The sequence below is a fragment of the Apiospora phragmitis genome (assembly GCF_038363925.1).
Source record: "Apiospora phragmitis strain CBS 135458 chromosome Unknown utg000001l:1.0-2902119.0:1.0-2906034.0, whole genome shotgun sequence".
NCBI classification, from domain to species: Eukaryota; Fungi; Ascomycota; class Sordariomycetes; order Amphisphaeriales; family Apiosporaceae; genus Apiospora; species Apiospora phragmitis.
The window spans coordinates 1709-24097 of record NW_027117399.1 but is presented as its reverse complement, the minus strand read 5'-3'; the positions used below and the strand labels follow the sequence as shown (position 1 = coordinate 24097).

Genomic DNA, 22389 nt, shown 5'->3' with positions numbered 1-22389 from the left:
TTCTTGCCAGCCCCACACCCACTGGGACCCTGCCAACCAGCTAAAAGTGAAGCACCGACGCCGACACCAAGCCAGACAGACCCCCTGAAACTCACCAACCAGAGATTCTGCATTTGGGATCCAGCCCAATCAGGCCTAAAGACCAGCTCGTTCGCAGCCCACTTTGGGGACATCCCACCAATTCCAAGCAAGACAGACGACCCGAAAGCACTCAATCCCTCGACTAGCCGGCGCCAACTTAAAAAGTGTCCAGAGAAAGAACATGTCGCCGCCCATGGCTACTTTTGACGGCAAGGACTTTCTTGGTTAGTTCTCTCTCTCTCTCTTCTACTACACTTACTTTTAGTCCGTCGACCTTCCTGAGACATGGTTTCACAGACAATTGACAAGACCTTCGCAGACCCGGGCGTTGTCGTAACTCGAAAAATCTCGGAGCCATGGTCGGTCGACAAGGTGCTTGCGACGGTTCAGCCATCACCGCCAGCTGAGGGCACCAGCTCGCCAGTTCCGTTCTTCCACCTCCTCGAGCGCCTCAAGACCAACAAACGTGAAGGATGGCGCCGATTCGGCATCGAAAGGTTAGTCGTTACCACTACCAGTTGCCTTTGTCGTAAAGTCATGGCCTCTCCATGCGCCTATGCTAACCCGAATGCATTGACAGGGGTGAATCAATCTCCGACCACATGTACCGCATGTCCCTCATGAGCATGTTCTGTCCCCCCCGAGCTTGCCGCCAAGATCGACCTGGCCAAGTGCATGAAGATGTGCCTGGTCCACGACATGGCCGAGTCGATCGTCGGCGACATCACCCCGGTGGACGGCGTACCCAAGCCCGAGAAGAGCCGCCGCGAGGCCGAGACGATGGACTACATCGCACACCGGCTACTGGGCAAGGTACACGGCGGCGTGACGGGCCGGGAGATCCGAGAGATCTGGCAGGAGTACGAAGACTCGGAGACGCTCGACAGCCTCTTCGTCCACGATATTGACAAGATGGAGCTGCTCTGCCAGATGGTCGAGTACGAGAAGCGCGTCGGCAAGGACCTCGACCTGGGCGAGTTCGCCTACGTCGCGACCAAGATGGTGCTGCCCGAGACCAAGAAGTGGGCCGACGAGGTGCTGGCCGAGCGCGACGCCTTCTGGCAAGGCAAGGACCATGTGGTGCACGGGGAGCTGGGGGTTAATGGCGGTGTGCAGGGCAAGAAGCACGAGCAGCAGGACGCTTATTATTCGCGCGAATCTTGAGGCGATGCAGCTCCCTCCTACCACGGACGCACCCATCTCGGTCCAACTTCAGAAGAAATTCTCGACCGACCCCGCCGAGTTGCATCTTTCTGGGTTCGCCGACCTTGAGCATGTGACCGGCGCATATTCTTAGCATCACTTACCTACCTACTTACGACCAGAGTTGTACGCGCCTATTCTGCTGTATGTTTCAAATGCGCAGAAAGACAAATAGATTAGAACAGATTAACGAAGTGAACGAATCAGAAACACATTTAACACAGGTCCCATGCTGTGTGACCTGAATGCTACTTGCAATAGTATGAGCAATGGCCTCATAATTGAAACTGCCCCGCGATGCCCCTCGTGCCTCTCTCTTCAATGCTTTTTATCAGTGGTGCCACCACCCACATAGCGGGGCACTTTTTCTGACAACCTCCCTAGAAAAAGCTGTTTAAGGAAAGGCGGCTTTGGCCCGGCAACGCGATCCCTGCTACCTCAACAAATAGGTCGACAAATTCAATTTGCAACCCTACTGCCCATCAACGGAGAAACCCACGAGGGCGGATCTTTCGCATCTTCAGAGTGGCATCTCAGGGGTCCAGTTGTCGAAAGAAAGGGGTCCGTCCCCGAAGTCTGCTGTTGGCGACCGACATTTGGCCAGACGCGTCCTGTGCGATCGGGTCGCGAGAGCTCTTCCCCTCGAACCAACCTCTTTACACGCACACCGACTTAACTAGCCTACGTCACATCCAGAGCGCTTGAACCGATCGACAGAAGGGCCTTGGTTAAAGAACACCGTGACGAAAGAGGTTTTTTCACGTTGTTTTCCCCCCTCTGTCGCGTCGTATCTTGCGCATCCGACTGCCCAGTCTAGAATCCATCCCAAAAAAAAGCATCGGCAAAATCTGACAGGGACCACGATTGACTGCCAGCAGCAAACTTGGGAGCCGCCAATTGTGCAGCAACTCATCATCGACACCAAGCCAAACTTACCTTCCAGCACAGGCAACCGTCAGCTCAAGCGACAGCAGCCAATCCAACGCTTAGCCTCTGTTGGCGGCATTGAACATCAAAGAACCTACAGCTTCAAGTGGCCGAAGCTGTCCCATTCCCATTATCAAAAACATATTGTAATCTGCGACACTGTATTCCCACACGGTCTGGCTGTGGTCACGAGGCGCGACTACCCCAACATTCGACGGACGCCAAAAAGTATATTCACGCACAGACAGCCAACACTCTGTTTGACTCCGTGGCAAACAGGAGACTCAGCGCGCCCAACCTCGTCCGTACCATCTATCCGCAACGCTGGCGCAGCTTTAGCTCCATCAGATCAGCGGGGTCTGGCGAAATATTAGACGAGAAATCCGCGGCGGCGTCTACGCACTGATTCGCACGGAGAGCTTCCCGAAAATCAGCAAACCCAAAAGGATCGGTCGCGGTTCTGCGCGCAATCAGAAACTCGATCGGGGTCCGTATACCGGCCACAGCTGTCTACAGAGCGTGTCGCAATGCCCTTTGGGCCTCAAGTCGGCATGTCTGGAGCTTTCCATTTCGAGGCTACAAACGGAGCACCGCCCATGTCAGGCGTACATGCCGGGATCTTTCGACCTCCCTTGTCGCCCTCCGCATCGAGCTCGGGTTATTTGACGAAATCGACCGGAAGTCTCGCCTCAGACGCATTAACGCCAGTTCCCAATGTAAATCGCAAGCGACTGCGCCACGGAGAAGTGACACCCTCGCATGATGGGATGATGAATGGCGGCTATACTGCAGACGACAGAATGGGGCAGAGGAGGATAAGCGGTGGAAGAGAAATACGATACACCCTTGGTGGTCAAATTGAAACACCCAACGGAATGGTACAGAATCAACTGGGCGGAGATATGGAATCGAGCACCTATTCTGACGTCGACTACAGGCGTGCTCTTGGTTCCCAACTCGCGCACGACGAGCTTGAGGCGCCAATGCCAGGGCAAAGCAGAACGGATCTTCCGATGGAGCCTCAGGCAGCCCAGCCAACTGGATGGAGTACGCTTGCCCTTAACACCATAGGAGGAGTTGTTGGTAAAGTCTGGGAATTCTGCAGAACGGGTGCATTTCGAGGGTTCTACTCGGGAGGCGGCAGAGGGTTCGATGCGCATGCGAACCCCTTGCCAGGTAACGACGAAGCCTTCCAGATAGCCACCGAATACAGACAAAGCCCGACCCCAGGCGGCTTTCCAGAATCGGATTATTCCCCCTCTTTCACGAACAGGAGCCCGACTCGACTCCGCCGCCAGCCGCTAAAAGACGCCAGATCTCCGCAAACACCCCTAACGATGAGCTACGGAAGAACTGGGTCATGGTGGATGAACCTGCCGAGAAAATGGCCCCTCCCGCCCCGGTTTCGTACCCGTCGATGGATCGGCCGTCTTCGGCACTACAGAGCCGACCCAGCTTACCTCGTCGCATAAGCAAGCCAGTCAGCAGATTGAGCACCACACCATCTCTCAACCGCCGGCATTCGGGCCGCATCAGCCATGCCGGAGACCCTTCTCTTACCTTCCGTGAACCAGCAAGTTTTGCTGGGCCACGCCCTTAATGGCCGCCCCAGAAAGGCCGTCTACCCCCAGTAGGCTTCCTGTCGCAGTCCGACCACAGTCACCGGCGCTGTACACGCCATCGCCACGACAACAATCGCGGATTCCCAGTCCTAGTCCGCATATCCAGCGTGGCCACAGAAGAAACCACAGCGCCGCCTCCGCCGCCTCGGTGGGCTTGGCAGCGACTCCAACGTCGGGTAAGATGGCTTCGGTCAGGAGGCGAGAGACGTTGGTAGAAGATCACAGTCCGAGACTCGACCCTGAGGCCCAGAAAATGGTGGCGCGGCGAATGCGGGAAGAGCGTGAGGCGGATGCGCGGATTAACGATTTCAACTCGCGCCTGGAGGCGATGATTCGCCAGGGCCAGGAAGCGCTGGGCACGAGCATCGAGATTGACGGCGGTGCGGGATATGGCGGCGGCGGTGGTGGCATGTCGGATCATTGGGAGGACGAGTACTGAATGGTTGCGTACGTGCGTGCGTGCGTGAGCTACGCTAATTCTCTGTGTTTTTTTGACGCATTTCCTGGAGCGACTAATTCTGTGTGCGATTGATTGCTGGCGTTGCAGTGGCTCTTCTCTTGTTTTACTGCAGGGTGTTCGGTTCTATTTGGCATTTTCTGATACTTCGTCACCGCATCAGCGACTAAAGGCGGGAGCATCTGTGGCCATGGGTGTCTTGTGTCTGCTGTGGCTTGGCTGGTGGAGCGGTGTTGTCTGACCTTCCTGCGTCTTGCTCGCTCTTATACCCGATTTGTTTGGCTCACTGTACATATATTATAGGGAATACGATCAAGATTCATCTGTGATTTGAGGATGCTGAGATTATTGGTTTCGTGGGAGTGGTCCAATTGCTAAACTAACAACACTTGTGGGTGAGATATTTTCAGGGAATCACTACATACACCCTCTTCGTCCGTGTCCCTTGCTTGGACTAACGTGTATCAGCTATGATTCATACCAGCAGGTTTGCCAGGTCATAATCCCGTCTTGCCCTTGGCCATAGTTGCATCATCCTTTGACGGTCGCCGTCAAGGCCAAGTGTCACGGCGGGCACACAATGCATGTTCATTCTGCCGGCGCCCCTCAGCTATTTGGCTTGCCCCTAGCCCAGGAAATTGGCGCCAAGTTGAACTTGCCTGTGTGCCGAAAATGATACCCGTGTAATCATTTTGAAGCATGTTTCTATATGATAACTATTACTATAACTGATAAGTATCTGTTCCGCCCTTTACTAATGGAAACCTTGCCTAAACCAGAGTAATTACCTCCGATAGGCTATCATCAATCGACCACATTCGCCCATACATCGCTCCATCAACATAAGCGGGGGCCACGACTCGAAACTGGGCGGTGTCTCCATGCCTCCTTAGCACCACCGGGACGTCCGACCCAGCCAGCAACCACACTTCGTCTCCCCACCTGGCAACTGAGGTGCGCACGCGCCCACAGCCCGTCATCCAGCGTGAGGAATGCGTAATTGGCGAATAGGTTGACGCGCCGCTGCATCATGGCGTAGTTCGACTCCAGCACCGCCGGGGACCTGCTGACGTGCTGCAGGTACTGCGGGACCTCCCCGTTGGGGTTGTTATCGAGCTTTTGGCTGTTGCTCAGAACATCGACGAAGGGGCTGTCGCCGAGCGCGGCGATGGCCTCGTCCAGACTGGCGTACCGGGTTCGGTGCAGCCAGTCCAGGAGCACCTTGTGGCGGGCCACCCGGTCCCAGCTGAACTCCCAGCTGGGCTCGTCGCTGGTGGGGAAGATGGGCCCCAGTTGCCGGGACCGGGCGGGGCCCACGGCGTGAAGAGGACGAGTTGCTCCATCGCTGACCATTTCGGGCGGCTGTTGTCGTGCGTGTCCTGGGGGATCCGCATGGATTGGTCTATCGCGGACACGCTCAGGGACTGGATCCACTGATGGCATGCCTGGACAAAATCGTCGAACGCTTCGGATGCTGGATCATCGTATTGGCCCTTCAGCGAGCCTGATATCCTGGAGAGGACATGGCCGATGCGCTTCCCTCTCAGTTCCAACATCCTTTGCTCACGATTCCATTTGACGTGGCCGTAAGAGGAGTTGGTAGCCGACCAGTCAGGGGGGTAGAGGGAGTCGAATACTCCCGAGACGTCCACGTCCTCTTCCGACACGACAGGGCGTGACCTGAGCCAATCTGGTAACCAGGAAGGTAAGCCGGTGGATGGCTCGGCGGGTAGTGTCGTCGTCAACGGCATTAGGTTCCCATGTAGGTGGGAAAACGCCACGACGAATTCCTGGAACACGTTCTCGACCGGCCTGTCGTAGTCGGGCTCGGGTAGGTTTGTATCCCCAGTCGCTGGCCATTGCGTGTATGCCGTACACTTTGTCGTGGCCTCGCGCGCATTGGAAGTAGGGGAGGCATCGCAGCAGACGCCGCTGGAGACGTTGATTATGCGTATTCAAACGCGCGTGCCGCCGTTGACAGGGTACAGATGGCCAAGATACTTTGTCCTCAGTGACTGTTTCGGTCGAAGTAGTAAAACTCTTCGCCATCTCCGAGCCAGTCAAGGTCGTGGTAGAAATATCTGCCGCCTCCGCGGCCGTGTGCCGTCGAACGAAGACGGAGTCTAAGAATGACCGCATGGGAGTCCGGGAATAGCCGAGTTCGATTCCGTGTGAGACGGCTGTGAACGTATTCCAACTCATCTTCGAACAGCTGGTCATGATCGTCGCGGTACGAGCCAGTGCAACTTCTTGTACCGTCCAGACCCTCAAGAACCAAGGGTTTCGACTGAGATCGGACAAGCCAGGCTGAACACAGTCTCTTCCGGGATATACTCCTAAGCCAATCCGTTAGTGAGGTTAAAAGAATGCTGTATTGGGTCCCCTCGTTCCTTGCCGCTAAACATATTGGAACGATGGAGATATGACGTACTGAACAGCAGCAGCGTGGCAGCCAATATTGCTATTTCGATGGCGATTGAGTCGTTCCGGTTGAAGAGCTTTTCCGCCTTTGCTGAGAGCGACCACAGTCGAATGGCCCTAAACAGCAGCTTCATGTTCTTATCCCCCTGACCAAGCCATATAATGGCGCGCCATGCGCGGTTGTAGATTCGGCCCACCTGTTGGACTTGGCGATTGCGCTCCTTTGTACCAGCCTCATCCTCCACTTGGTCGATGCAGATGGCATCGACCCATAGCGTGCGCGTCCACAGGCAACGGCGAAGATGCACCAAGGCTGCGTGGCAGTTGTCCGTCACGGGCAGCGTCTTCCCGGCGCAAAGGACGGCGGAGATGCCCCCGCTCTTCGCATCACCCGGCACGTACGAAAGGACCTCGTACTTGGTTCGGAGACAGGAGAGCGAGACTTCCCGCATCCTGACTTCGACTGGTGCCTTCGGGCATATCGAGGGGAGCAGATCGAAGACTCTGATAGAGTCCTCGGAACTCAAAGAGGTGTGCTGGTAGGTAGCGACTGACGACGACATGGAGTAAGAAGGGAGATACAGCATGACTCGGACATGGTACCAGAGCTACGCATTCTTCAATAGTTGAGTTGGGCGAGATTTCGACTCACTCCGTTCCTCTTTCTTCCATGGCGACATGTTTGTTTCCCTCCCCCGAAGTGGCTGACGTGAGGTGGAATCCGTGTCTCTCCCTTGTCCGTAGGCCGGGCTTACGCACTCTTCGGCAGGGGTGCAACCGCTCAGCCTCCAACATAATCCTTGGCCATGCAACACGGTTTCCGGCCAAGCCAACTGCGAGTCCGAAAGCGAGCATCTTTAGTTGTCATAACACAGCCTTTCCAAGAACAATATAAGTACGACATTTCTTTCTATCTTCGGAAAATATGAAACCAAGCTTGGTCCACGCCCCACAGTGTTACGAGTGTATGTATAGCTTTTCTAGGTTCTTATTCATCAAATATTGGGTGGGTATTATTTCTTTTATAGTAAATAGCTATTTTCTCGAACCTATAAAATCTGGTGTGCCACGTTTTCGTTAATTTTAAATGTGCTTTTTACTAATTCTTATAATGTTTAGTCAATTTGACTTCCCTCCTGCCCTTGGGACGAGAACCAGTTCTGCTGTAGACATGATTGGCCACTCTATGTGCAATATTCAGAGAAGAGACTCCGTCGTATGTGTGAAAGTGCATTTCCCTCTATATAACTTCGGCACGTGCTCTTGTGTAGCAAGTATCTCCTTTTGCGGGTTGAGCCTCGATGCTTGATCTCTGTTTGTAGGAGGTCGGTCTCCTGTATCTGGACGGTTTTTCGCTTCTTCGTGGTTGATGAATTGCCAGGGATCTCGTGGGTTGGCTTCTCTTTGCCTTTACCCTTATCAGATATCATAGCTGAAGTGTCCTCATCTTGGCTTGGGCGCCGAATATTCTTGCGAATTGGCTTTGCCACAGCTTTTTTAGATGCTTGGCGTGTCTAATTACTCCGGCATTGTCGCTCAGGGGTTTCTGAAGGATTGTAAACTTGACATTTCTGACTCGGCGGAAGCTGCAGGAGCTATACGAATAGAGATGCTTTTCACACGGGAAACCAAAATGCAACATGGAGTTTGACCAGTCAGAGGGGTCCGTTTCCCGGAAGGAGTCGGCCCCCGACATGGATCTGGAAAAGGTAAGGGGTCTAATGATAGCTGCCTAAATCATACCAAATTTCATCAGAATAATAAATATAACACCTTTTTCCAAACCCAAGGACACGACGGGCAGCAAGTCCTTTTGCACTCGGAAGCGCCCATGGCTACCGATTTCCTATCCAGCTCCGGCCCAGTCGAGCTGGTCGTTATTGTTTTTCAAGCCTGTGATTCGATAGAAGATGTCCTTGCCCTCGGAGCCACTTGCCGTTGTTCGTGCGGGTTGTTGCGCAGTAATGCATGCACCATCATACAACATGTCGGTGCAGACAAAATCCTCGCCTTCGACGAGGCCCTGATTGCTGTAAGTACGCATCTGTACTTGGCTACTTTGTCCGTATTCCGTCCGATCCGAAATAACTGATCAACCCTTGATTCAAAGACCCGCGCGATCCAGGTGTGCCTCGATGCCGAGCGCGAGGGGAAGCTGCCACCTGGAGACCTGCAGCTGGATGAGCTCAGCGCTCGGCCTCCCACCATCCAAGAACTTCCGCGCATCTTGGAGCTTGGCCACTGCGTACATGCTCCTGAGATTGCGATCCGGCATCACGACTTTACTGAACCCACAAGACCGGAGCCTCCGCATCGCATGGCCGAGTGGAGCACGCGCCTGCGGAAAGCCATCTACCGCAGCTTCATCGTCGGTGCCGCTCTCTCCCGCGCTTACAGGAAGCCTCTCCTCGGCGACTATGACTTTTCCGATGTTCAAGACCGGTCGGTCGACGAAGCCCCGGACACTGTTTTGCGAGAACAGCTCGGTTTTCTAGAGAAATTTGCAGCTTATAACTTGCAGTCGACTCTCGAAGCTGAGCATGAGACGTTCGGCCCATCGGCCTATTGGCTAGTCAAAAGAATTCTCTCAGATGATACTGGTCGGGAGGCACTCTCCTCGAGGTTCAAGAAGAACATCGGCCGCGCTTGGTGTTGCTCGGACCGTGACGATGGGCCGCAGAGACACCCTTGCGCTCTCGACGGTATGGAGACTTTGCATCATTCCGACTCACATTTCGTAGTCTGGGAAGTAATGCAGATACTTTGGGTCAGCGGTCATATCCAAAGTTTGGACCGTTTCGCCCGTACAGCTCGATCAGCCGCATTCACGAACGTTATATGTGGGACCGAACTATCCAGGAAAATCCCGAATACTACCCCATAAAGGCTTATGTTGTTCTCTTTGGCCATTTTAGCCCAGAAGAAATACGCACCCAACAAGTGATCCTTGATGACGTCGCGCCCGAGATCCTGGTACATTCTGCCTTGGATAGCAATCATCAACAGCAGACGTCCTACCATAATGCCGATCAGTGGGAAGTCTACGGAGGATCGATTCTCTACCATATCTTCAACCATTCCGGCAACCATAATACGATTGAAGCCGAAACGGATGGTCAATATCCTTCGCCACCCCTGATACTTAGATTCTTTGACTATGTCCAGCGGCATTACTTCAAAGCTCGCTTTCAGGATACTTCGTTTGATGGCGAGGATCGTGAAAACGACCGCATGTATGGTGAATTTTTAGAGAGAAGCCATATATTCTCTCTTGACGACGGGAACGACGCTCATCTCAATGACGCTGGATATTGGCACGATGGATCAGATCTGCCTCGTGAGCAATGAACCCCCACCACACCTCATGTATGCAGACTGGCGAGGTTAAGCTGGGAAACAAGAAGGTCCAAGGCAGCTTTGCCGATCAGACTGTTAGCATACTGCACGTTGGAGTCTAGGTTGATAGCTAATGCCAGTGTTCCGACGGCCTAATATTTCCTCAGCTCAAGTGCTCGGCGGTTTTATGTAAAGAAATACAGTAGCGTAGTTAGACCCACTTCTTTCCTACAGAAGAAATCTGCGGCTTTGTTGTCTATTTATCTACGTTACTAAATAGAATAGAATCGGAGTTCCATTTTAACATTGGCGAGAATAGGTCCATGTACAAGATGGCAACGGCCTGGATTAGGAGGCTTGATATTAGACCGACTGGTAGGTGGATCTCGTGAGCCACACCAACGTCAGCCATTGCCAGCATGCATCAAGATGGCCTTCGGTACAACGCATCGCCCGAATGCCAAATTATTGACATGGAAAAAGATGCGGCCACTCCTACCTTTGCGTCTACAAATAGCTCATCGATGCCATGTTCACAGCAAAGCTCCTCACCTCTCTCGACTACCCTCTAGCACACTTTCCTCTTTCATATTTATTATCACGATTATCTACGACAAGATGGTGTCTTCAACCACCCCGAAGAGGAAGCTCGCGGTCTTAATAACGGGCTGTTCCCCGGTGGTATCGGTGCCGCCCTCGCCACTACCTTCCACGATGCGGGCCATCACGTCTACGCCACGGCGCGGGACCCGGCCAAGCTAAAGCCACTGGCGGACAAGGGGATTATAACGCTTCCGCTCGATATCTCCTCGGCGGACTCCATCGCGTCGGCCGTCTCCTCGGTCTCGGCCTCGGCCGCCGGCGCCACCGGCCTTGATATACTCGTCAACAATGCGGCGGCCTCGTACTCCATGCCTGTCGCCGACGTATCGCTCAGAGAGGCGAGAAAGCTATTTGACACCAACGTGTGGGGCCACATCGCCGTGACGCAGGCTTTCCTGCCGCTGTTGCTCCTGCGCTCTTCGTCGTCGTCGTCTTCCGATAATGGCAGTATTACTACTCCACGAACATGGTGGGGTAGTATTGGCGGACTGTGTGGGGGCAGCGGCCAGCAGCCCCGTCAACCAATGATCGTGAACCACACCTCCGTCGGCTCCGTCATGGCCGTCCCGTTCCAGAGCGTCTACAACGCGTCCAAGGCGGCGCTGGCCATGCTCTCGCAGACGCTGCGCATGGAGCTGGCGCCGTTCGGCGTCCGGGTCATGGAGCTCAAGACGGGCGGGGTGCGGACCAACATCATCGCGAACAACAACGTGCACAAAGGCAGTCGCGGCGGGAAAGGCTCGACAGACCCAACTTCTTCGTCATCGTTGCCACCGGGGGCAGGGCACTTGCCCGCGGATTCCATCTACGCGCCCGCGCGCAGCGTCGTCGGGGACGCCATGAGCCAAGAGGGGCTGGCCGACCGGGGCATCACGCCCGAGCAGTGGGCGCGCGAGGTGACGGCCGTCCTGTTGGGTGATAACCCGCCGCAGGTCATCTGGAAGGGGGAGAGTGCTACACTGGCCTGGGCGGCGACGCTGCTGCCCTCAGGGCTGTTTGAGGGGTTTCTGAAGATGACGAAACTGGACGAGGTGGAGAGGATCCTCAAGGAGGATCGGCATGGGAAGTCAGCAGATCTGCCTGCTGCTGATAATTAACTAATTCTCTCTATATAAAATTTTGGCCGTTAAACTGTTTTTGCAAATCTCAACCAGCCATTATCATCCTCGCAGAGTCTTCCTGTCATGGCCCTGGAGCGCTCTTCTAGGTCTTTTTCCGTTTCTAAACTTCCCGCCTTCCCCTCCTCCTCCCATCCGTCCAGGCCATGTAGCAGCAGAGCCATGACTGACGACTTGAGCAGGGGCTGGCCTCGAGTTATGAAGATCGTAGAAGCCACCAGCAGAGTAGCTGCCACTACCTCCACCAGCGCCAAAATGAACCATGGCCATCGCACGTGGATGTAGGTCTCAGCTCGGAACGCCGACCCATCGAGCATGGTCAGGTTGTTGTTATCCCCGGGCGACTTGCTCCGCATCTGCGCCGAGATGCCGTCGGCGATGTGGCCGGTCATGGCCGCATGGTCCGTCAGGTTCATGTAGTAACCCAAGGGCAGCAGCTCGCCGAGGCTCCCGCCCGACTCGACATGCGACGCGTTGTCAAACAGGCCGAACCGGTTGTCCAGCGCGGGCTTGAGGAACTCGTACAAGCGGCTGAACTGGTAGCTCCCGGTGATGTACTCGTGGCCGCTGGAGTTGGCATGGTAGGTGATGAAGTTCTCGTCATAGAGAGTGCCGCCCTCCCTTGTGTCGGCGGGGACCGTTCTGTTTCGCAGAGGGGTCAGAAGCTCCGAGACGACACTGCCTGGCGAAAGCTTGCCCGAGTCGATGCCCGCCCCGCGATGAGTCTGTTCACAAAGGTACCAATTGGACTGCAGCATTTCCGTCGGGGGCGGCTTGGGATATCGATTCCGTTATTGCCATTTAGAACCTTCACGGATGTCATGGACAGAGTCTGGTGTCCGAATCCGTCCGTGTGGATGGTGCTCACGGACCGATACCACGTGTAATCGACCGGGGTGGCCTGCATCTTTCCGTCGCGTCCGGGCCTCGCCGTCAGGTGCCATTCCATGTCGACCAGAAACTCGGATCGGTTGCGGCCAGTGTAGTCGTACGTGCACGTCAAGTTCCGGAATGGGGGGTCATTATCGCTCGAGGTGTAGTTGCATCCGGGCTTTGCAATGTCCGTCAAGTTGCGGAACGACCTACATACGCCGAGAGTCGAGAACTCCGGCCATGAACAAGATGTTGCCGGTGGCGGGCAGGAGTAAGACGGCTCAGATATTGAGCCAAAAATGGCGTTTAATAGCCCAGACTGGAGGAGCAGTGTATCTCCATTGAAATATTCGATATAAAAGTCTAAATGTGGCTTGGTCAGACCGGGTCCCGAGCAGTCTTGAGAGGTGTGAGTGTTGGTAAAAACACATACTTGCCGCATCGGCTTCGGGGTACTTATTATTAAACGCCCTGGAGGCGTACTGCTTAGCCACACCGAGTTTGGACGTAACAGTCTCCAGCTCTGCGATTCGACTAGGAAAGTCGAGAATTTGCTGTGCGGTGGGATCTATCGCCACGCTGGCAATAGTAACAACCGCAAACAAGAAGGCCAGAACTGAGCCGAACCGGAGGCTACCCATGAGGAATAGCGAACCAAGGGGTCCGCGACTGGCGCTGTCGAGAATTTGAAGATGGCTCAGGGGCCGCGGCTGGTCGTGGAAGTGCGTCCACTTGAGCTGGCTGAGGCAGGCGCTCACCGCCAGCAACATGGACGCCTTGCTGACCATGGCGAGGATGGAGATGATGGTGTTGGGCTGGAGAAAGAAATTCCACTGCGACAGGGCCCGGCCGTCGAACAGTGCCAGGACCACGACTAGCGCGACCATGGCGGCGATGCTGCTGACCACCGAGGCGATCTCAGCCCACCACCATGAGTGAGAGGCTTTTGCTCGTCTATTCCCATTGTTCGAGGGTTCGAACGGGCTTTCTGGCGGGACTTCAATTGCAGTGGATCGAAAACGGGCCTCCGAGCCGGTCTGACTCCTAGGCACATCGTAGCCTTGCAGGTACTCGTCGTATTCCCCCCCTAATGGCGAGACACCTCCAATAGAGATTTTTGGGCCGTTCGGTTGTAATTCGTAAAATGCTTTAGGCGTCATTTCATATAGTCGATTCGCCGTCCTGATAGAGTATTCATAGCGCGATGTTCTGTATGGGACAATAGCTGCTCATCTAGGCAGTCGTCAATTCCGGCGACCGACAGCAGATGGCGAGTTGGAGTTAAAACCGATGATGAAATACTGTCATATCAAAAGATAGAAATTCAACACGTGTCGCACGAACAGCGAGATCGAGAAAAGCGACCATAATGAGAAACGCTGATCCGTAGTGTATCTGGACTTAATTTTACTGCCTAGTCCACCACCCCCCCCTTGCTAAAAGGCTTGTCTCCCGCCAGATATGATCTGCAGAGTCGGTTCTCGATCCAGGTGTTTAATGTTCCGTTAACCCTGTCGTGCTTACTACTGCGCTAGAGATTAAGTGCCCACCAGCGGTTAAGGAGCACCGCTTATTGGCACCCGGCCTTTCCCTATTCCGCTGGTAGGATCGGATTTGGTTCAAACGGTACGCTTGGAACTCACGCGATCTATAGCGTAGATGGTAGCTGGGTTGGGGGCGAAAGGGGTGGGGGCAGCTGGTTATTTCGTATCTTGAACCAGTAGCAAACCCCTGTGTTCTTCTGTGTGTTCTGGCACCTCAAGATCCAAGAGCGGGTAGTTCCCGGTCATAAAAAGCAATACTAGCAATTGGTTAGGGCAAATTGCCGTGACCCGCCCAATATCACGGGATTGCCAAAAAGGACATCTCCACTATGACTCTAGTGTGCGGATATAGCCCGACTCTTGCAGGCTCTGTTGCCTGTCTGTGAGGTCCGAGGGTGGAAAAGACTTGCATTTGTATACAATCATGAATCCGTACCAGAGCAAACGAATACTTATTAGCCATCCGACCGCAAAATGTCCACGGAGCTCTTCATCGCCTTGGCGTCGAAGTACCGCAGGTACCAGTAGTCCGGTGTGAGCGTCAGGCTTAAGCCAAACTGACCGGCGAACGAGGCGTGTATCTCGCGGACGAGAAGGACCCGGTTTTTGCGTGTTGGCGGGGTCGCCGCCGCGAAGCGTATTGAGGGGATACTCCCAGTCCAGATCGACGCCCTGGAAGCCGTATTTGGTCATAAAGGTCTTGAGTGAGTCGATGAATGTCTTGCGGCTGCTGACGCTCGCCACAAGCTTGCTCCTGCGGGCTCAAGGATCAGTTTTCAATGTCAAGAAAGGGATGCGCTCGAAAGAGACACGATATCGGAGCGGCGTACCATGTTCCGTGTGTGGCCCTTATTCGGATCGCTAAAGTCAAAGCCCCTACTGCTATCCACCTAAAGCGTTAAAGAATGTATTGTCAGCACGCCCGTGAATCACTATCCGACAGTATGGAAAGATGCACTCGCGTCTCCAGCCCTCGGCTCTTTAGGTCGTAGTGACGGTGTTGGTCTGCCGCGCGGTGTTCCCCCAACTGTTGTCGTTGAACAGCCACAGAGGGAAGGCGAGGATACTCTGGAAGTTCCGCGAAAGAACGCCATCTTCGGATAAATCCAGGACTTGGTCGCTCGTGACGGCGATTTGCCACGATGGAGGACGCGGCGGGGATATTGGCGGCGGTGAAATTAAGGAGCCAGTCCAGTACCATTCTGTATGCTGTGAGGTCGATTGGTGGAAGTAATACCGCTTCAGTCAGGTCTTCCAGTGCCATGATGGAGTGATTGGACTGAGATGCGATGATGGATGCTTGGCGCGTGAACATCTTGAGCCCATACGTGATGTTGGGCAGAGTTCTGTTTCCAAGACACTCATTCCCATTTGTTCCATTCGTGCAAGAGAATACGGCTAGTTGGTTCTGTTAGAGATGCCATGAACAGGCGGTAGCGGAAAGCCTCACCTGCTTGTAACCCTCCTATCTTAGGTCCTTGTGCCAAGCACAGCTTGATGCCAATGGGAGTTGCTGGGGCACCATACACATTACAGTCTGGTTGCTCGAACCCTCCGTGGTTCTTGATCTCCGTGAATTCCATTTGGACTGCGGGGGCATCGGAAATTCTGACCAGTGGGTAATCCGTATAGCCTTGTGGCACCTCCGGTATGACCATCTCAAGTCCACCGCTCAGCAAAGTACGAGAAACAATCATTCTCCCCTCGCAGTAAATGGAATCTGCCGGCGCGCCAAGCGTGGGATACGTGACTGAGACTCCCAGCCCCCAGCCATGGTGTAGTAGTTATATGTGACAAGGGCAGTAACGGCTTGGTTCTGATTCAGCTAATAATTGACTATGGCACTTCTAGGGGCTCTGGTCTGTCTGTCCTTTCTTTTCCCTTCGGGAGGGTGATTCGTCGGACCTATACACACCTTGTCTGGCATCCTTCAGACGTCCTTTTATCCCTTTGCCACCGTATCCTTCAGGAATGCAGTTATTCGTTGGGCCGACATGCATGCCTCTGCTGGTATGCGTGTGACATTATAGGGCAATGTAGTGTAGGGGTAATCTGGAGCTAGCGATCCCAAGAAGTCGAGAAAGGGGCGGACAAGAGAGCCATTAAAAGAGCCAACCACGGCCATCACTTTATAGCTGAAAGCAGTTTCGTAGACAGTATCTGCTGATGTTTGATCTGGAAGCCATGTCAGACTTGTGGAACCATCATGTGTTGGAAAACCACTAACGTACCTTACGGTCTAACTGACCATTTTCCCGTAATTCTTAACAACTAAGTCTATTTCATTTCTTTTTCACTATTTCATTATAGTTAGTAATTAAAAAGAAAGCGATATATAATTAGCGTTTTAAGCGCTTCGAAATAGTTTTAAATTAAGTTTTCGATTTATAATATAAGTTTATAATATTTTTATATAATTTTACGTTTTTAATATCGCGGCGGTATTTTATAATAAAATATATAATTATTAATATATAAGCTTACTATTTTTAAAGAAAATATAATAGTTTAATATATAATTAAACTAAATTCGCGATCGTTTCTTCTTTAAATAAGTAATATTAAAGATATAGCGAATTAATTATTCCTTTTAACGCGACGCGAGACGCGTCGACGTTAACTAAGCCTCTAGCTTTATACGATAATAACTAGACCTCCGGACGCGTTTTAATCGAAGAATCGATTATTAAAAAGTCCTTTATAAAGATCTCGGCGCGTATCGCGCGTAATTTACCTTTATACGAGATATAATTAATAAATATAAGATTTAAAAAAAGAATATATATAACTTCGACGAGACCGGCTTTTTTATAAGCTAAATCTCGTCCGAAATAATCGTTATAACCTCCGATTAATACGAGAAGCTTAAAGTAATTTAATAAAAGAACTAAGAATAAGTTATAATTATTTAAAGCGTCGAATTATACGGTTACGCTATCCCTTCATATATTATATTTATTAATAAAACGCACCTTTTTTTTAATACGAAAATAGCTTATTATTAAAAGATTAAATAATCGTAATTATTAAAAACGGTTAAACTATAAACGAAAAAATTGAGGACTAAATTTAATATTTCGATAAATATATAAAGTTTTATACGAAAAATTTTATCGCTTATTAGTCTTTAACGGTTAAAAAAGTTATTATTTAATTATTTTCGAGCTTTATTATAAAAAGAACTCGACTATTATACTTTATATATTTTCTTATTTATTATATAAGTTTTAACTTTTTAATATCGGCTATTTTTATATATTAAAAAAGTTATATAAGAAAGAAATTAAAGGTTTTATACGAGCGTATATTATTTATATTTTAAAAGAGGCCTTTTTACTAGCGTTTTTAAAAGTGTTTCAAGCCACTTTTATCGTTTTAAATATTTAAGGAGGTTTCTAAAAGGTAGGATTTATATTATATAATCCGAAATAACGTATCCCATAAACGAATATCCCACATAAGCGAATATCTCACTTTTATAAATTTCCTTATAGCATTAACCTTTTTTTATATTCTTTTACATCCGAAAATGCTATAACTTTAAAAAGAGAGTAATATAATTCTAACGCTTTAAACGTTTTAAAAAGACTTAATTTTAAGCGTATAAAAGGCTGTATTAATTTATTACGTCCTATTAAAAACCTTATAATATAAACGAAATAGTTAACCTATACGACGCGAAATATCTCACGAATTTTTAAAAGCTTTTAAATTCCGCAAAATGCAATTATTTAATATATTATTAATTTAAATATATAATCGTTTCTTCCCCGGCTAAGTAGTATAGAAGATATAGCGAATCGATTATTTAACTTAAGTAGCGCGGGACGCGTCGGCGTTAATTAGGCCTTTAACTTTATACGACGATAACTAGACCTCCGGACGCGTTTTAACCGAAGAATCGATTATTAAAGAATCTTTTACGAAGATCCCGACGCGTATTACGCGTAGTTTACTTTCGTACGGAATATAATTTATAAGTATAAGATTTAAAAAAAGGATATTTATAACTTTAACGAGACCGGCTTTTTTATAAGTTAAATCTCGTTTAAAATAATCGTAATTAGTTTTAATTAATACGAAAAACTTAAAATAATATAATAAAAGAATTAAAAATAAGTTATAATTATTTAAAGCGTCGTATTACACGGTTACGCTATTTCTCCGTATATTATTTTTATTAAGAAAACGTACCTCTTTTTTTAATACGAAAACAGCTTATTACCGAAGGATTAGGTGATCGTAATTATTAAAAATAGCTAAACTATAAATAAAAAAGGCGAGGAGTAGATTTAATATTTTAATTAATATATTAAGTTTTATATAAAGGGTCGTTATCGCCTTTTAGTCCTAGACGGCTACGAAAGTTACTATTCGATAGTTTTCGAACTTTATTATAAAGAGAACTCGATTATTATACTTTATATACCATCTTATTTATCGTATAAATTCTAGCCTTTTAATATCGGCTATTTTTATATATTAAAAAGGGTATACGAGAAAGAAATTAAATGTTTTATACGGGCGTATATTACTTATATTTTAAAGGAGGATTTCTTATTAGCGTTTTTAAAAGCGTTCTAAGCGATTTTTACCGTTTTAAATATATAAGGAGGCTTTCGAAAAAATAGGACTTATTTCGTATAATCCGGAATATATTATTTTATAGTTAAATATAAAGCTATATATTTTAATACTTCCGGGGATGTTTTTTAGCCTATTTATTTTTTAAAAATTAAAAACTTTAAATAATTCGATTAAGGCTTAATTTTAAACCGAATACGTTCGAAACCGTATTATATAATATTAAAATAATTCTCTTATATTTATTTTAATTAGCTTTAATTAAATCGTAAAGGTTATAACGTATATTATATACCGAGTTATTTTTTTAAAAAGTAAGAACGCGATACTTCGAAAAAGTAAATAAGATATTTAGCCGGCGCCGCCGTATAAAAAAGAAACGGCTATAAAATAAATGATCATTTTATATATAAACTAAAAAAAACTTATAGTTTTAAAAGAATATTAATAAATAATTATAAGACGAATCGCGTCGGAGGAGTGGTTATACGAGGACGTTTAAAACACGTTTATAGCGTTATAAAATCTACGGAGAGCCCGGGTATAATACGTATACTTATTAAAATAATATAGAAGTATTTAAAAATAAGGATTCCGATTAATTTTAATATACTAAATAGGTTATAGTAAAATTAATTTATATTTTATTAAAAAGGGTATAAAAGAATAAGATATTCGCTTATATAAGATATTCGCTTATGAGATACGTTACGTTATATAAAAAGATTACGAGGCGACGCTACGAATAAAAAGAGTTTATATTAAACTTAGTTTAAATTATAAAAAAAATAATAATTATATATAAAAAAAACTTTAGCTTAAAAGGCTTTAACTATAAAGCGTAGGTCGTCCGCGTCGAATTAAAAACTAATTCGCTATAAAATAATAAAGCGAAAATAAAGGGATAAAACTAAATGATATTAAATAAAAGGTTAGTATAAGTAAAAGCTAAAGTATATTTAAACGATTTTATTAAATTAATAAGCGCGGAAAAGCTCGATTAAGCTGCTAATAACTTTATAAGCATCTTACGAAAGATCGTCGATATAATAATATTAAAAAAAAACCCTCTATTAAAAAAAATTAGCTTTAATAATTATTAAAGGTATAAAAAGTATAAACGATTATAAACTAACGCTACCGAACTTATTTTAAAATACTTTTATAATATATTTAAAATTAATATATTAAAATAAAAATAAACTTAAAAAAAGCCATTAAAAAAATAAAAAACGAAAAGCTAGCGCTACGCGGTCGCTATTACTTCTTATAACTTTAAAAAGTTTTAATCGCTTAAACGATAAGCTCGATTATAAAGCTAAGCGTTATTATAAATAATAAGTATTTCGAATTTAAAACGTAACGAAAAAGCTATGATTAAGGCGCGAAGTTACGCTAAAAAAGCCGCGCTTTTTTTAAAAAGGTTCTTCCTAAACTTAAAAACAGACCTTAAAAACCTAAATAACGACAACGACAACGATAACGACAATAACAACGCACCGAGCCACCGGCCAGCCCCTAGCCTTACCCCTATCGAAATAGAGGTGACAGCTAAGGAAATTAAAGATATCCTTAAAAGGACTAAGTCTTAAAAATCCCTAAAAGAAGACTTAATACTTACCGGCTTTTTTAAAATATACGGTAAACCTTTTTTTATATATATTAACGGTTTTAATACTAACGAGGTTTAAGTTTATTTATTTCTTTAAATAGTTTTATACAACGAAAGTTATTATAATTTTTAAACCGAATAAAATAATTAAAAAATAAATAATCGATAGATAAAGACTTATTTTATTATTTAATATAATCGATAAAGTAATAGAAATAGCGATATATTAACGATTTATTAAAATAATTAAAAAGTGTACGCTTTTACTTAAAAGTTAAATAAGAAACCGTACGTAACGATTTACTAAGCTCGTTATCTAGCTAATTATCGATATTATATAAACGGTATAATAATTAAAAAGCGTCGTTTCTTTTTTTTAATTTAATGTTAAAAACGTATTTAATATAATAAACTATTAAAAACTAATAATTATATTACGCGAAAAAAAGTTTTAAAATAAGTTTACCGTTAAATTAAAAGCTTTATTATAAATAAATCGGTTTACCTTTATTTTAATAGCGAATCGTCGAATAAAATCTAGCTTCGCGCTAATATATTATAAAACTCCCTATTTTTACCGATCTTTTTTATTCTTTATATCACTATTTTATATAAAAAACTCGCGATTTACGAATAGTTTATTATTAAGTTTATAAATTATACGAATTTTATTATAATCGAACTAAATTACGTTACGAATTACCGTAATTTAAAAAAAACTAAGAGATTTATAACCGTTAAACGTGTACGAAAAAAATAAAATTCGAACTTAAAAAAAATAAGCTTATTTATTTTATTAAAACGTAAAAAACTTATATATTATAAGTACGCCTTAAGAACGTTATTATATTATTAATAACCTTTATGAGATTTCTCGCGTATAGTTTTATTAAAAATTATAATAAAAAAATTATATTTTAAAAATTACAGCGAAAATAATTACTTAAACTTTAATTTTTATTAAATTCATAACATTAATTTAAAAATACTTAATACGAAAAGTAAAAAAACTTTATATAAAAATAATTCGTAACGTACTTATATATAAAGTATTAATTTAATATAAAATAACCGATATTAAAAAAAGGCCGGCTTTCAGTTTTATTATAATTTAAAACTCTTACCTTTAAACCGTAATAAAAGTATATAAAGCGACCCTTTAATATTATTTAAAAATTAAGATAATAATTCCTTCCTTTAATTTTTATTAAAACATATAATCCGTATTATTATAAATTATGGTCGGTACTCGTATAATTAAATTTTTATTAAATTATTTATACGCGGCCTTTTTTAAAAAAAGAAAATATTACAAAAATAACGAAATAAACGTTTACATATATATTAAAAATATATATAGAAATTAATAAAAAGTTATAACTCTTACGCGGCGATTATATAAAAACGGCTGAAATTATTAATAAAAAATATAATATAAAGAAAAAGAAATAAAAAAGGGTTTAAAAAGTTATTAATAAAGCTTTTATAATTTTATAATTAAACGGTTAAACGGTTAAATAAGCGTTTAAAAAATAAGAATAAAAATAGTTTTACGTTATTACTCTTACGCGAAGACGCCGCGAACTAGCTATAAAATCGCTATTAATCTAAAGAGCGTGCCGTTGTTATAATAATATACTTAAGTACGAAACGTCGGTTTTAATATAAGTACGTATTAAAAAAATAAAAATATTCTTATTTATTTATTAAGTTTTAAACGTTTCGACGCCCGTTATATAGCTACGGTAAAGGACGAGAAATAGCTAAATACTTAATTCTATATCATAAAAACTTCGAGGAAAAGTAAAAATAATTAATAAAATAGTTAATACTTATTTTATTATAAACTCGCCGCGATTTAGCTCCACTTACTATAAAAAAAGATATAGCGAAGATAATCGTAAAATAACTCTTATAGACCGTGTTAGATTTTAAAGACTTACACGATCACGTGATCGCCGCTAGGGCGCATCCCCACTAGAGAAACCTCTAGGAAACACTGTACGCG

General features: G+C 46.3%; 9 protein-coding genes across 9 annotated transcripts; 4 read left to right on the top strand and 5 right to left on the bottom strand.

The window, feature by feature from the left end:
• Window positions 1-366: 366 nt before the first annotated feature.
• PG994_000009 (hydrolase-HD superfamily protein) lies at window positions 367-1245 on the top strand (the record flags this gene model as incomplete). The annotated part of the gene is made up of 2 exons (XM_066851418.1): window positions 367-663; window positions 727-1245. The coding sequence occupies 2 exons, from the start codon at window positions 367-369 to the stop codon at window positions 1243-1245; spliced, it is 816 nt and encodes a 271-aa protein (XP_066722050.1).
• Window positions 1246-2738: 1493 nt separating this feature from the next.
• On the top strand, window positions 2739-3683 carry PG994_000008 (uncharacterized protein; the record flags this gene model as incomplete). Its single annotated transcript, XM_066851417.1, has 1 exon — window positions 2739-3683. One exon carries the CDS (start codon window positions 2739-2741, stop codon window positions 3681-3683), a length of 945 nt encoding a protein of 314 aa, XP_066722049.1.
• Window positions 3684-3810: 127 nt separating this feature from the next.
• Window positions 3811-4272, top strand: PG994_000007 (uncharacterized protein; the record flags this gene model as incomplete). The annotated part of the gene is made up of 1 exon (XM_066851416.1): window positions 3811-4272. One exon carries the CDS (start codon window positions 3811-3813, stop codon window positions 4270-4272), a length of 462 nt encoding a protein of 153 aa, XP_066722048.1.
• Window positions 4273-5127: 855 nt separating this feature from the next.
• Window positions 5128-7274, bottom strand: PG994_000006 (uncharacterized protein; the record flags this gene model as incomplete). Its single annotated transcript, XM_066851415.1, has 4 exons — window positions 5128-5735; window positions 5928-6222; window positions 6292-6626; window positions 6722-7274. 4 exons carry the CDS (start codon window positions 7272-7274, stop codon window positions 5128-5130), a joined length of 1791 nt encoding a protein of 596 aa, XP_066722047.1.
• Window positions 7275-8557: 1283 nt separating this feature from the next.
• PG994_000005 (uncharacterized protein) lies at window positions 8558-9777 on the bottom strand (the record flags this gene model as incomplete). Its single annotated transcript, XM_066851414.1, has 4 exons — window positions 8558-8734; window positions 8882-9202; window positions 9444-9453; window positions 9641-9777. The coding sequence occupies 4 exons, from the start codon at window positions 9775-9777 to the stop codon at window positions 8558-8560; spliced, it is 645 nt and encodes a 214-aa protein (XP_066722046.1).
• Window positions 9778-10476: 699 nt separating this feature from the next.
• On the top strand, window positions 10477-11747 carry PG994_000004 (short-chain dehydrogenase protein; the record flags this gene model as incomplete). The annotated part of the gene is made up of 2 exons (XM_066851413.1): window positions 10477-10486; window positions 10666-11747. The coding sequence occupies 2 exons, from the start codon at window positions 10477-10479 to the stop codon at window positions 11745-11747; spliced, it is 1092 nt and encodes a 363-aa protein (XP_066722045.1).
• Window positions 11748-11776: 29 nt separating this feature from the next.
• On the bottom strand, window positions 11777-13801 carry PG994_000003 (uncharacterized protein; the record flags this gene model as incomplete). Its single annotated transcript, XM_066851412.1, has 3 exons — window positions 11777-12541; window positions 12637-13040; window positions 13075-13801. 3 exons carry the CDS (start codon window positions 13799-13801, stop codon window positions 11777-11779), a joined length of 1896 nt encoding a protein of 631 aa, XP_066722044.1.
• An 839-nt stretch (window positions 13802-14640) lies between these two features.
• PG994_000002 (uncharacterized protein) lies at window positions 14641-14878 on the bottom strand (the record flags this gene model as incomplete). The annotated part of the gene is given in 2 exon segments (XM_066851411.1): window positions 14641-14731; window positions 14748-14878. 2 exon segments carry the CDS (start codon window positions 14876-14878, stop codon window positions 14641-14643), a joined length of 222 nt encoding a protein of 73 aa, XP_066722043.1.
• Window positions 14879-15166: 288 nt separating this feature from the next.
• Window positions 15167-15768, bottom strand: PG994_000001 (uncharacterized protein; the record flags this gene model as incomplete). Its single annotated transcript, XM_066851410.1, has 2 exons — window positions 15167-15387; window positions 15636-15768. 2 exons carry the CDS (start codon window positions 15766-15768, stop codon window positions 15167-15169), a joined length of 354 nt encoding a protein of 117 aa, XP_066722042.1.
• Window positions 15769-22389: the final 6621 nt, after the last annotated feature.